The sequence below is a fragment of the Plecotus auritus genome (assembly GCF_963455305.1).
Source record: "Plecotus auritus genome assembly, chromosome: 7".
Classification (NCBI taxonomy): domain Eukaryota; kingdom Metazoa; phylum Chordata; class Mammalia; order Chiroptera; family Vespertilionidae; genus Plecotus; species Plecotus auritus.
In genome coordinates this window covers 27,399,101-27,413,844 of record NC_137774.1, presented here as the reverse complement: position 1 = coordinate 27,413,844, position 14,744 = coordinate 27,399,101, and the positions used below count along the sequence as shown (strand labels likewise).

At 40.3% G+C, this 14,744-nt stretch overlaps 1 protein-coding gene across 1 annotated transcript in view; it reads left to right on the top strand.

Annotated features, from left to right (window-relative positions):
• The window catches only part of ANKFN1 (ankyrin repeat and fibronectin type III domain containing 1), a 370,109-nt gene that overhangs the window by 244,444 nt on the left and 110,921 nt on the right, over positions 1-14,744 (top strand). The window contains exons 6-7 of the mRNA XM_080680192.1: positions 8,748-8,942; positions 10,639-10,752. Coding sequence (XP_080536318.1) covers positions 8,748-8,942; positions 10,639-10,752 — 309 coding nt within the window. The remainder of the gene's footprint in view (positions 1-8,747; positions 8,943-10,638; positions 10,753-14,744) is intronic.

Here is a 14,744-nt window from a genome sequence, read left to right as displayed (position 1 = left end):
AAATTTAAAAGGATATGGCCCACACTATATTTCTATTGGGTAGCACTAAAAAATTAATTATAAGATATAATTATCATCTTTCATATTTAAGCTCCCTCTGAACATCATTGGGTAATATGCTTTGTATTTCCTAAATAAGTTCTTCAAGTGTTTTGTGTATTTGTTTTAAGAGAAAATGTCCATTTGCCCCTTGGGATACTTGGCAGGAGTCCCTCTCTGTGTCATTGGCCCTGGCTTCTTAAAGAACTACAATTGCAACCTAAACTATATAATATGGACTTTGTGAATATACATTGTGCTGGAAAGTAGCAGAGAGAAACACTCCAGACCTCATGTCCAGGGTATAATGAGTTCTAAGAGAAGAAAATTCTATGGTAATTAAAATGAAAATTTTAACCTCCAAATCTGTAAAACATTTTTGGAACCACTCTCAAAGTCCTTGGGAAAACCTGAAAATAAGTAAAGCCAAAATGAATTTTGAGTCCTGAACCTTAGCAAGATGGGTAAATTAAAACTTATGGTATGAGTGCTTCTGATATGAGAATATTTGAATTTAAAGATGTTCAATTATTGGACTACCTCTATATTCTTTCTTTTGATGTTCCTACCTGAAAATAAGTCAGCTGTGAGGTTGTTAGAAGGTTGTCACTTACGATCAGCAAAGATAAATTTTATTAACTTCCTATTCTTGTTTGCCCAGAGGATACTGGCTTACAATGCAAGGTTTATACCTAAGTAACCTTGTTTTATACTTTGAAACAACAGATAGCGTTGAAACTGATACCACTTACTATATAACATATTTCTGAATGGTAACTAAACAGAAAATTTTTATCTGGATAAAGAGGGGTTTCTTTTTAATGTAAGAACATAAAGCTATTTTATAAAAACAAGTATTTATTTTTGTGTGCCTCTAAAAAAGTATAACATATACCAATGGGTATAATAATAAAATACAAGCCTCTTCTAATTAAGTCTTTTCTGTAAATTATCACTAACTTATCACAACTTATGAGAGGGGTGCCATTATTCTACTTTTAGTGATGAGACACGGGCTCCAGATGTTGGCATAACTGGTTAGGGTCATATATTCATAAGGGGCAGTGGTATAGGGACCCTATAGCGTTTTAACCAGCTCAGGATAAGGAAACTCTTTAAAACTAAACTAAACTCTTTAAGTTAATGTTAAAAGTGAACACCTAAACTGCTGCCTCGCACAACGATTTCAAAACTATAACTAAAAGACAAAATGGACATCATCCAGAACCACAAGAAAGCTGGCTGAGTGGAAATTCTACAACTAGAAGGAAAGAGAAAAGCTCACAAAGACTCAGAAGAGCTGCAAAAGGCTGAGGTACGGAGACACGCGAGCGTGGAGAAGATGGGCGACTGCGTGCCTGGCTGGCTTTCTCAAGCCGGGGGGGTGGAGACTGAAGCTCCTGACTGCGCTGAACTCCAGTTCCGGGCGAGACCCTGGGGACCCAGACTCATATGGCGGGAATCTGGACTGTCAGGAAAAGAGAAAAGCACATGGAGACTCAGGGGAGCTGCGAAAGGCAGAAGTCTGGAGGCGCGAGCGTGAACGAAGAGGACTGACTGCTGAGTGCGCCGCTGGTTTTCTCAAGCGGGGTGAGACTGAAGCTCCTGACTGCGCTGAACTCCAGTTCTGGGCGAGAATCTAGGAACCCAGACCCATTTGGGGAGAAACTGGACTGTCTAGCACAGGGGTGGGCAAACTTTTTGACTCGAGGGCCACAATGGGTTCTTAAACTGGACCAGAGGGCCGGAACAAAAGCATGGATGGAGTGTTTGTGTGAACTAATATAAATTCAAAGTAAAGGAGCGGAGGGGAGAGCAAGAGAACCCTCCACTCTTTCGGCTCCGCAGGCCGGATAGAACAGCCGAACGGGCCGGATCTGGCCCGCAGGCAGGTGAAACTCGAGGGTGGCTTTCTCTCAGAGGTGCTTGCAGCGATTACCGAGGGACACTGAGACCCAGGAGCCTCATAGGGCAGGGCTGACGGGAAGCCAAGGCTGTCTGCTCCGCCCTGAGACTCCGCCCCATCCAAGCTGCGCATAGAGGCTTTTGCAATTTTGCAAGTCTTATCTCATTAGGGTGTCTCCAGCACAGAAGTTCTCCCAGCATAGACAAAGCTGATCCTCACAGCCAATTGGCCTGGAGGTCAATTCCTCCCAGTGATACCAACAACAATCAAGACTTAACTACAACAAGGCTGTGCACACAGCGCACAAAGGGGTGCACCAAGAGTGTCCACTTCAGATAACTGGGGAGGCTGAGCCACTGGGCCCTATAGGACACCTAGCACACAAAGCCACTCTATCAACTCAGGGAAGCAGCCAAAATGCGGAGACAAAGAAACAGATCACAAATGAAAGAAATGGAGGAAAGCAAATGACTGGATATAGAGTTCAAAACCACGGTTATAAGGTTTTCCAAGAATTTCCTAGAAAAGGCCGATAAAATTAGCGAGACTCTTGAGGATATGAAAAAGGACCAACTAGAAATTAAGCATACACTGACTGAAATAAAAAAATAAAACACAGAGACCTAACAGCAGACTGGAGGATCGCAAGAATCAAGTCAAAGATTTGAAATACAAAGAAGCAAAAAACACCCAACCGGAAAAGAAAAAAGAATCCAAAAATTGGAAGATAGTGTAAGGAGTCTCTGGGACAACTTCAAGCGTACCAACATCAGAATTATGGGGGTGCCAGAAGAAGAGAGAGAAAGCAAGATACTGAAAAACTATTTGAAGAAATAATGATTGAAAACTTCCCCCACATGGTGAAAGAAATAGACTTACAAGTCCAGGAAGCGCACAGAACCCCAAACAAAAGGAATCCAAAGAGGACCACATCAAGACACATCATAATTAAAATGCCAAGAGCAAAAGACAAAGAGAGAATATTAAAAGCAGCAAGAGAAAAACAGTTAATTACCTACAAGGGAGCACCCATATGATTGTCAGCTGATTTCTCAACAGAAATTATGCAGGCCAGACGGGAGTGGCAAGAAATATTCCAAGTGATGAATAGCAAGAACCTACAACCAAGATTACTCTACCCAGCAAAGCTATCATTCAGAATTGAAGGTCAGATAAAGAGCTTCACAGATAAGAAAAAGCTAAAGGAGTTCATCACCACCAAACCAGTATTATATGAAATGCTGAAAGGTATTCTTTAAGAAGAGGAAGAAGAAGAAAAAGGTAAAGATAAAAATTATGAACAACAAATACATATCTATCAACAAGTGAATCTAAAAATCAAATGAATAAAAAATCTGATGAACAGAATAAACTGGTGAACATATTAGAATCAGAGGCATAGAAAGGGAGTGGACTGACAATTCTCGGGGGGAAAGGGGTTTGGGGGGTGTGGGAAGAGACTGGACAAAAATCGTACACCTATGAATGAGGACAATGAGGGGGAGGTAAGGGCAGAGGGTGGGGTGGGAACCTGGTGGAGGGGAGCTATGGGGGGAAAAAAGAGGAACAATTGTAATAATCTGAACAATAAAGACTTATTAAATTTTTTAAAAAAAGAAAAAAAGTGAAAAGGACTAGGTTACCTTGATGACTTCTCCTCACAAAGGAAATCATATAGGGCCAAGGGACTATAGGAAAAGGCAACTAAAGCTAGTTGTAAGGATCTTTTGAGCACTAGACTAAATGCCTATCTTAGAACAATAAAAACAAGGAAAATGCTAATAATAGAAAAATTAGTGCTAAATTGAAAGATGGCATATCATTAGTAGTGGGCAAATGTATTTTTTTTTTCAAGCAAGCCAAATGAGTTGTTCCCTAAAAGTCTCAATTAAAAAATTAAATTAGTGATCAATTAGGTTGTTTCCATATCTTGGTTATTGTAAATAACATTACAGTGAATGATACAAGATTGGATAAAGAAGAAGTGGTACATATATGCAATGGAATATTATTTGGCCAAAAAAAAAAAGAGAATGAAATCTTACCATTTGTGACAACATGGATGGACCTAGAGGGTTATTATGCTAAGTCAGACAGAGAAAGACAAATTCCATATGATTTCACTTATATGTGAAATCTAGAGAAAAAAAAAAAAAAAACAGAAACAGACTCAAATACAGAGGACACACTGATGGTTGCCAGATGGGCGGGGTTAGGGAGGATGGGTGAAAGAGATGAAGGGATTAAGTACTACAAATTGGTAGTCACAAAATAGTCACAGGGAGCAGGCCTAAGCCATCAGTCAGACATCTCCCAAGGGCTCCCAGACTGTAAGAGGGCACAGGCTGGGCTGTGGGACCCCCTTCCCAAGCCCCACAAAGTACACAAATTTCGTGCACTGGGCCTCTAGTATTGTAATAACTATATATGGTGGCAGGTGGGTTCTAGAAATATTGGGGAACCACTTTGTAAGGTACATGATTATTTAACCTGGAATTAATACAGAATAATATTGAATATAAACTGTAATTGAAAAAAAATTTTTAATTAAAAATATATTCACTTTCATACCTAAAAAACTGAAATTACTTTACATTTTACCCTCATTATATTTTCAAGCTTTTAACAATTATCAATCAGAACCAAATTTACTAATTGCAGGGCAAAGGCGAAATTAAGAACTAGCAAGGCAAGGAAGTAGTTAGTGATCTATAGTTTAGATTCTGACGGTGTCTGATCACTATTTATCTCAGGGTTTAAACAGTAATCGTAATTGTATTCTTTGAATACCAAGTGCCTGCCCCTCCCCCTACTCTTACCCAGTAGTTAATTAGCTGGGCAGGTCTTATAACAAATACCCACTCAGAAACACTGGGTGGTAGAAATGCTGTTGATAATTAAACACCACAATAGCAAGGAGCCTATTTCAAGAGCCTCCAAGTGGTCCTGCCCCAGCCGGACAGCTCCCCACACACTCACAGACCCTCTATTGTGCTGGCTATGGCAGTGCAGAGTGATAGCTGCTTGGCTGGAGAAGGTATCTACAGCAGTAAGAGAGAAAAGGCCCAAGCTTGCAAACAGATTCAGGAGCTCTGGACTCAAGAGGGAAATATTCAGAGGGTGGAAGCGAAGGGAGAATGGATCCAAGAATAAGAGAAGTGGATGGGCAGGAAAATCAATCATAAAATAGACACAGCCTTTCTAGTTTCTATGTCAACCAATCAACCAAAATGAATTCACCAATCTCATGACAAACAGGTAGCTGTTAGAAAATGGCAATACATAAATAATAGATTAATTTGCATTCCATTTAGTTTAGAGGAAGTTCACTGAGTTTTTAAGAAAATCTTGGATAATCATTCCACCTCCCTGGGTCTAAGTTTCTTCACCTTAAAACAATGGTCGGCACACTGCAGCTCGCGAGCCACATGCGGCTCTTTGGCCCCTTGAGTGTGGCTCTTCCACAAAATACCACGGCCTGGGCGAGTCTATTTTGAAGAAGTGGCGTTAGAAGAAGTTTAAGTTTAAAAAATTTGGCTCTCAAAAGAAATTTCAATCGTTGTACTGTTGATATTTGGCTCTGCTGACTAATGAGTTTGCCGACCACTGCCTTAAGGAAGTTGCAAAGGTTCTGATCCTGGGGAGGCAGAAACAGGAATGCGATTCCCAGCAGGATCTAATACCTAACCTACCACATGAGTACTTAAGATAAAACTACACAGTTTAAGATAATTATCATTTTTACTTACTTTTGCTTAAAATGTATTAACCCATTTTGTTAGGTTGGTTATCTCCTACTGAACAGATGCTTCTATTGGCATTTATATAGGTCATTAATAATAGGGAGAAAATGATTAATTTATGAGTCAGCTGATTTGGGAGTCAATAAAGAAAATCTTTCAAAAGAGAGTGTTTTATTAAGCCATTAAAAAGTCCATAGGGGGAAAAAAGGATTTGCTTGGTGAAACTTCTGGCTCAGTCAGTGCCTCTCCCACTCATGCATGGGATTACCTCTAACAACAGAGGCAAGTGCGCATATTCCCAGGGGTACCTGGAGATTTAACCTGGGATGGGGGAGAAGAGGAGGCCTTCTATAAAGTTTCCCTTAAAAAAAAAATCCAATTTTGAGGGAAATTTTTCCTTCTCCTCCATAACAAAAGTGTTCATTTTAATTTCTAAATAAAATGCTTTCACCAAAACCTACACAGGAAATTTGGTGATCCAGGAAGATGCAGGAATGATCCTATTCATTCTGGGGCATCAGGCTATGGTTTAGGTACCCCAGTTTGAGAAAGAAGCACGGGGATCTAGATGAGTTTGGAAAACTTACCTAGTCATCAAATTCTATGGATCTCCCTTGTTAACTTATGAAAAAGCAAAGTGCTTTATCTTGAAGATATAGAATCCCTTTACCCCTATAAGTCAAATAACATCATGTCTACAACCTGGGAGGAGAGGGAAAGTCTGGAAACAAAGCGTGTTGTACTAGGGAAAGCAGGAAAAATATCAGGGGAGCCAAACACAGCTCAAGAGAAGCTGTCCATCTGAAATGCCACCTGGAATTCACACCCGTAATAACTGTTGTGAATATAAAAATTAATAGGGGGGATTTTATAGTATTAGAAAAATTTATTTTTATAAATCATGTGTCTATCACCCAAGTGTTGACGCATGCATGCAATTCAAACATCAGGCTTACAATAAAAAGCTCACTGAATGACTTAGCAAGGACAATTCCCCCATTTTCTCTATAATTTGGAGTGGAAGAAGGAGGGGGGATTGGGTACAGGGTGCAGTTACTGGGTCAATTAATCAACCTGAAAACTGTGACACAAACTCTGACGCCTAACCTATGTCTAAAAATACACAAATGTATACGAATTTGTTTTAAACTGTCAATGCCTATATTTAGGACCTTCCCAGCAAGGCTATAATGAGACTGTGTTTGAGGGCTTCAGTCATAGCAGACTCTACCATTAATCTGAAGTTAGTTAAATTAACAGCATTTAGTACTGACTTGTCAATCTCACTGCTCCAGGAAATTGCACCTTGAGGCCACTAATATTGCCAATTTTTCCACTGGAGTATGCGCCCATGTGTGTATATGTGTATTTTTTTTCTCCAGAACCTCCTGTTCATACCCCATCATTGCTTCCCTAGGTCCACAGCACTTATATTATCATTTATTCTGGCCTCCTTTAGCCTTCCCAGGGGATTTTGCGTAGGGTAGCTGCTCAGTGAAAGAGTTTTTTAGCTTTATATTTATTTGTTTATTTTTCTGTCATGGCTCATGACTGAGGCTTTAAAAAAAAAAGCGTGACAGTATTTAGAGTACATGATTGACTGCTACAGCAACATTCATTAACCATGACAAATCTGCAGCAAAACACAGTCTCAAGTGTTCTAAATAGCAATGTTAAAAAGAAAGAAGAAAGAAAAAGGAAAAAAGGACTCAACTCATTTTTCATTGACCTCATCGGTAAATAAATTTAGACTGATAGTGAGCAGGGGCAATAATAAATTAGTATTCATTTCCTATAATTAATGCAAACATGCCTATGAACACAGAGAATATGAATATATAACCACCTAGTTTCCATTTCAAAATACACCTAACAAATTTTCACTTGAGTTATCTTCATCATATTTTCTCCCTTCATTAGAAGAATGAAATAGTTGGATTTCTTCCCCACCCACCTGGGGGAAAATACTGTTTTGGTCACAGAGAGTGTTCAATGGGTGGGTAACAGAACTGCCAAACTTGATTCTGATCTGTTTCATGATCTGATACCCTACCACTTCTGTAGATCCCCTACTACTGATGCCCAAATCAGAAGTGACCAACGAGGCAGACCCTCACATGCGGGAGAGCCACCACAAGAAGCAGCCTCCTAGCCTGACATAGAATGTGAAACATCATGGACATGAACATTCACTCACATGAGAGCAGATTGGGTCAACAACATGATATGAATCAAATAAAGACTATCATGCATTGAGTAAAATAGAACTATCAAGCTGTGTAAGTTCTCTCAGCAAGAAAAGCTAGGACAGCTTTCTCTCTTGGGCATGGGCATCTCCAGAGACCATACCTACAATCAGACCACAATCAAAGATCAATGTCTGATCACACTCAAGTCAGCTATCAGAATTCACTAGACCTATTGTGGCAGCAGCAGAACACTTTGTTAGCAATAAATAAATTGAATAATACTAACAGGATTATGCCACTAGGATATGCATACAAAAGTATCTATGAGCTGGGCAGAAAGTGGTAAGAGCAAAAAATCTGAATCAAGTTCTAAAAAAATAAAGGACAAACAACTCTGGCAGAATGTAGCTTGACTCATCAATGACTTTTCCTAGGGCCTTCCTGGCCCTACAGAGCTTTAGCTCCTAAGTGTTTGTCCTCCGAAGAGCATGGAAACGTGTGCAAACTGGATGAGAAGCAGTCCTCATAGGCACTTGACAGTGGAATTCTAATTAACTGCTAAGCAGCTGTATGGGGTGCATGTCACAAGAGGGCCAGAGGGCAATGGGAATATCTTAAATGGATGGACTTACCGTTTAATCTAGTTGTAAATGTCACTAATTAGACCTTATCATAACAAAACGTTAGTAACAAATATGGATGGACCCCACTTCTGCTGGGCATTTTTTAAAACCTGGAACTAATACAGAATAATAGTGAATATAAACTGTAAATTTTTCTAATACTATAATCGTGGACTCTCAGATCTCTTGCCAGTGAAGCAGCATTTTCCCAGCAAGAAAAAGGAGTCACCCATTTCTTTCTGTTTAGTTGTCAGCCTGGAAAGTCGAGCGATGCACCTCAACACACTGGTGCAGGAAGCCCAGGAGAGGGTGAGTGAACTGTCTATTCAGGTGGAGAATGAAGGATTCAGTCTGGACAACACAGAGAAAGAGAAACAGCTGAAAGCTTGGGAGTGGAGGTACCGGCTCTACAGACGCATGAAAACAGGCTTCGAGCATGCCAGTGAGTATAAGCAGAGGACCTCTACATTTAACTGGACCAAACCTTGGTTTGAGACAGCCAGGCCTTCCTTTACTGATTTTTCTGTAACATTATAGGGTCATAGATGGCCGTTGTCAGCCTGTTTGGAGCAAGGGTTCTGGGAGGTTGTAAAAGGATCTTTTGTCTTGCTTGATTTTCTGGCTCCTGATAGGTTCTCTGGCCACAGCCATGAGGCTTCAGTGCTGCTGGCCTTCCTCCACCATGTCACACTCATCTAGCACTTTCCACCCGTTACGCCCCAATGCCTAATGACCTGGATGGTCTGATGCCCTAAGTGACTATATTTTGGGATGCAGAGGTGGAAAAATATTTGTTTGCCTATTTGTCCAGTTTCTGCTTCAGGCTCAAGTGTAAGTTGTTTTCGACTCTCTACTGCATTTTTTATATAGCACTTATGTAAACTGACCTTCAGTGAATACAGGCTGCAGAGGACAGTCAATCAACCCATGAATTATGCTTTTGTCTGCACGTCCATTCTCTATTACCAGTCCTTTTTGCTAGTTTAAACAAGTCTTGTTTCTGGATAATACTAGCACCAGAAGGTACTGCTTTGTGCAGCCTCTGATATAAAAGAATATGTATGTAATTCAAACTCAAACTTGTAAAATATTAAACTTTAATTCCAAAATAAAATCTTATTCAAACAGCAAAAAAATTAGAAATATATTGAAAATTTAAATATAAGGAAAAGGTCAGTTCGTTAGTGTGGGAATTATATGCCTCTGCTCCAGTAACCTTAGCTGTGATAAAGACCAAGGCAGTGAAAGTCTTGATTTTTGTAGTAGTACTGAATACTAAGCCCCAAACGAGGCCTAATCCTTTCTCTTGAAGCAAATAACTGACGTGAATGAAAGGTTGCTTTTATTATTAACAATCTCTTAAGCAATGCTGATATGTTTGCTCTTCTTTAAAAAAAAATCCAGCCATTGTTTTATTGAATACACTTGCTATTGTGCTTCATTCAGGACAAATTAATATTAGAAGAAATCATGTTTTTAGACTTGATACCAATTTTTAATTTTCTAAATCACAAAACACCTAGAAGGAATACCTAACACCATCATAAATCTATTAGTAGATATGACATTTGCATGTGAATTCTTTCCTAGTAAAATTCAACCGTGTAATAGCAGAATGAGAGCAAGGTGAGTTAACATCCCATGTTGGGAAGAGTCCAGAATTGGTCATCCAAAGCCATATGTCCTTGAACAAGTCATTTGGCCTCTTTGGACTGCAGCTTCCTCACCCAAAAAGAGGGAATGCTGTTACTTGCCCTTTCTACCCAACAGGGTTGCAAAAGTCTCCCCTGAGATGATTTACACAAAAGTACTTAATGAAATGTAATAGTTCCTGCTAACACTTTCAAGCCTCCTCTCCGCTGGTCCAGCTAACCTCCTGTTATGTTTCCAGGATACTTTGGGAAGGCTTAACTGGTATTATTTACCCCTTCAGACAATGTTTTAATGATCAAATAAGACCAAGATGGCAACAAATAAAGGCCATTGAGACTTCTAATGAAAATGTTCAAAAGCAAAAGCTATTAGGCTCTACAAACAAATGTTTCCATAGTGTGTGTTTCTGGGTATTCTTTGAAGAGGCAAGAACATTGAAAAGGATTTGTTATGTTAAGATCCTTGTGTTTTTCCTTCTGTCCCAGGAGCCCCTGAGGTGCCAACCAATGTCTGCCTCATGGTAACCAGCAGCACATCACTCACCGTCAGCTTCCAAGAGCCTCTTAGTGTCAATGCAGCTGTAGTGACCAGATATAAAGGTATTGAACTCAGATTGTTTTTCATTACTCCTTCTTAAAAAAACAATCCATTGTTTGAGGACCAGTTGTGCATTTTGTGTTTGTTTTCCTGCTGATGGGCTATTTTATTCATTCCAAGTGGAGTTGAAATATTTCCACATACAGAACAATAAGGTGACTGAGAATAAGTCACAGAAAGACCAGGCTGTCATTCCAGGATTCTCAATTAATATTCCAATCCTGTTTGCAGAGGACCTGCTGTGTGCATAGCATAGGGTTAGGGACAGGTCTGAGGAGGACATACTAAAGAATGAGCCTGGCTCCAAGGTACTTAGAGGCTGAGATGTATAACATACTAAATAGAGGACATATAAACTGATAGCTATAATGACAGGTAACTAGGGTTGAGGACTAAAAAAACCAATCCTATGTAATAAAAGTGTAGTATGCAAATTGTCCCCTTGACCGGGAGTTGTCCGGGAGTTCAATGAGGGGCAGGACCAGCGGGGTGGAAGGGAGGGAGGCCCAGCAGCGGCAAGCAGCCAGGGGAAGGAAGGGAGTACCTGGCTGGCAGCCGGAAGCCGCTAGGGACCCTACCAGTGCACGAATTTCATGCACTGGGCCTCTAGTAATAAATAAAGATCACTGGAGCTCGGAAAAGGGATGGGGAAATGACAGGCTCAGAAAGGCCCCAGGGTGCAGGTGGCATTTGGGCCTGTCTTTCAAGGATGGCTAGGATTTGAAGCAGAAGATAAACTCCAAGTGGAGAGAACAATGAGCACAGGTACAAAAGCGAAAACATGCCGGGACAAGTGAAGGAGAGTAAGGCATAGAAAATAGCATGGTTCCAGGGGAGCAGAGGGTTCCTAACAAGGTGCAGTGAAATGTCAAATTATAGTGTGAAACTAGGGTCAGGAGGTAAGGGTGGGATGAGGCTAGAAAGCAAGATGAAGGTGTTTGGACTTTATTTGTTGAACTCTGCAGATCACTGAATAAGATAAAGACAAGATCAGAGACTGAAAGATTTCAGTGGCAATACAATGTATGAAGTACTGGAAGAGATGAATTTAGAAGAAAATTAATTAGGAAGCTACTCAGGAAAGAGGTCATAACAGTCTGAGCTGACTGCTATAGCAGCACCAGGAAAGGAGAGCCCAAAGGAGAAAGATATTACAGAGATGCTACCATCAAAACAGTCCAGGCTTACATAGTGCCTACTATATGTGAGACACTGTTTAAAGCCTTTATATGTATTAACTCTATTTAATCTTCACAACAACCCTATGAGGTAGGTACTATTAAGATTCTCACTCTGCAGATGAGAAAACGGAGGCAATGAGGTTAAGGAACCCGCCTAAGGCTCACAGCAGAGCCAGATGTATCTCTTACACTGGTGCTTGAATGTGGTAGACATAAAGAAATCTAGTTCCCTGACTGATAAAGACATACGGAAACACCCTGGACAGTTCTAAAACCTGACAAAGCCTTCCACGCATACTCCAAGATGCCAGGCCACAAGGCAGAATTTCTGTGGTCAGGTCACTGTTGCTCGCTTTGGGCCACAGAAATGTTCAAGTGGCATATGTATTTCCTTTCTCCTTCCCAGGCCGTTCCCATGTCTGCAAACATTGCTCTCCCCACACCCTATAGCTTCTGAGGAACTTCTAGATAATTCCACTCTGTCTGTAGTATCTTCCTTAAGACAGCATTGAATTGGTTATCACTTTGGATTTTTTGTATCATTCTAAGACAGTGATTTTCAACTTTTCTCAGCTCATGGCACACATAAACTAATTACTAAAAGTCTGCAGCACACCAAAAAATATATCTTTTGCAAATCTGACCCAAAAAAAAGGTCTAATTTTGATCCATTCACACCAGACAGCTATTGTGTTGGCTGTTGTCTTTTTTTTTTTTTTTTTTTTTTACAATGTGGTAAAAGAGATCAGTGCCCCTGATTAGTCAGGTATTGCAAGTTTTACAAATGGTTGTGGCACATCGTTTGGGCACACAGTTTGAAAATTGCAGCCTGGGAGTACTAGCAACAACAGCTAAAGGCAGCCACCCAGAATGACTTCCCACAACCATCTTTTGATACAATTCTGACATTTTCTCTCATCTGCCAAGTCTGCATGAAATTCAAAGTTTGGCCAGCAGTGTCAGACATGGCCATTTTCCTCTCTTTCTGTATTTCTCCTGCTCAGGGTTTGATGAAGGGTTTCATCAGTGCTGCCCAACTTGACATTTGCTTCTTCCACTTGATTAGTAAGCTATCAGGAGCTAATTTATCCAAACTGTCAGCTCTTTAATACTTGGCCACGATGCCAGCAAATTCTATCAGCATTCACATATTAACACCTCTCATCTCAGGAGACTTACATTTGGTGAAGTTGAAACAAAAGGTCACAAGTAGGCTCTGTTAGTGACTGGAGGAGATTAATTAAGCATTATAAATAGATTGTCTGTTGCATTATGGAGTAGGTTTCTTTATGTTAATTTATAAGGTCATAAACTGAGTCCTTAACCTGACCCTCTCAGGGGTTATTTAAAACAGCTGGTGGCCTACTGTACCCAGAGAAGGACAGTGTTTAATTCAGGGCTGAAGTAATTATTTCATTATGGAAATATAAGCAAAATTATCCTAAGACAAGGCTAATTATTTTGTTTGCTTTAAGAAGAAGAAGAAACAATGAGAAATCCACAGAATGAAAAGGCAATTATCTAATTGGTTAGAAGGAAGTCTTACCCCTGCAGTATTTAAGGTTTCGCAAAAACATCTCACACTGCTCCCCAGAATTTCTGGTCTCAGTAAAAAACCTCAAGCCTATTTTGATAACTGGATGTTTTCCCCATTTGTGCTTAAGCCAGTGTTTGAAGGAAGATTTGATGCTTCTGTTTCTCACTTCTTGACCCTCAACTCATCAACATGCTGGGTTTTTTAAAGAGTTTGTTGATATCTAGAAATCTTTTTAAGAGCAGTTCTTTATAAGCCTCCTTCAAATCCTGGGGGCCATGCGCCAGGCCCATTGCCATCACTACTTGGACATGAAAGCTGTCAAATTCAGCTTAAAACCCCGGAAACAGTTTTGAGTGAAACCCACAGCATTTTTCTCCCTGCAGCTCTTCTAAGAGGGCTAAGAGGACTACTGTTTCAGGATGTTTCTTCTTAGATTCAAAGAGCCTTTGCATCCTTTGGTCCCACCTCACCAATTTTCATAGTTTGCAGAGTACAGCTAGAACTACTTCAGATGCTTTGGAGAATTGCCAGAACTTTGCTCCACATTTTCTCCTTGCTGCCTTGGGTAACCTGCCTGACGCTCTCATTTGCTGAAGATATGTCTTTTCTCTGCAGGCCCAAAGTAGAAAACACTTTTAAAAGTGATTTTGCTGCTCTTTGCAGGGTGGATAGAACAGTATCCTATAACAGGTGCAGTACAGCATCTGTTTTCTATCCACAGGATAAATTATTTTCTACTTTTTAAGAGTGTGCCCTGAAGTAGTCCCATTTGGGGGTTTGCCAATTTTGAGATGCTGCAATAAGTGCTCCAGTGAATGGTGCTCTTGGTTCAATGGTGCCCTTCCCCACCTCTCTTCTCATCTTGTGAACCACCTTAAAACTTTCCACCAATAAGATATGTTGTAAAACACAGCTTTTTTTTTTTCATATTCTTCATTTAGAGAAAAAATTTAACCCACAAACAATACAGTATAGGGTTATCTAAAAGAAAATGTCAAGATTTAACCTTCCAGGAGAAACCAAGATGGTGGCATAGGTAAACACCTGAACTGCTGCCTCACACAACAATTTCAAAACTATAACTAAAAGACAAAACGGACATCATCCAGAACCACAGGAAGGCTGGCTGAGTAAAAATTCTACAACTAGAAGGAAAGAGAAAAGCACACTGAGACTCAGAGGAGCTGCAGAAGGCAGCGGTACGGAGGCGCGCACCCGCATGCACAGAGAGGGCTGGCAACTGAGTACGTGGCTGGCTTTCTCAAGTGGGAGGGAG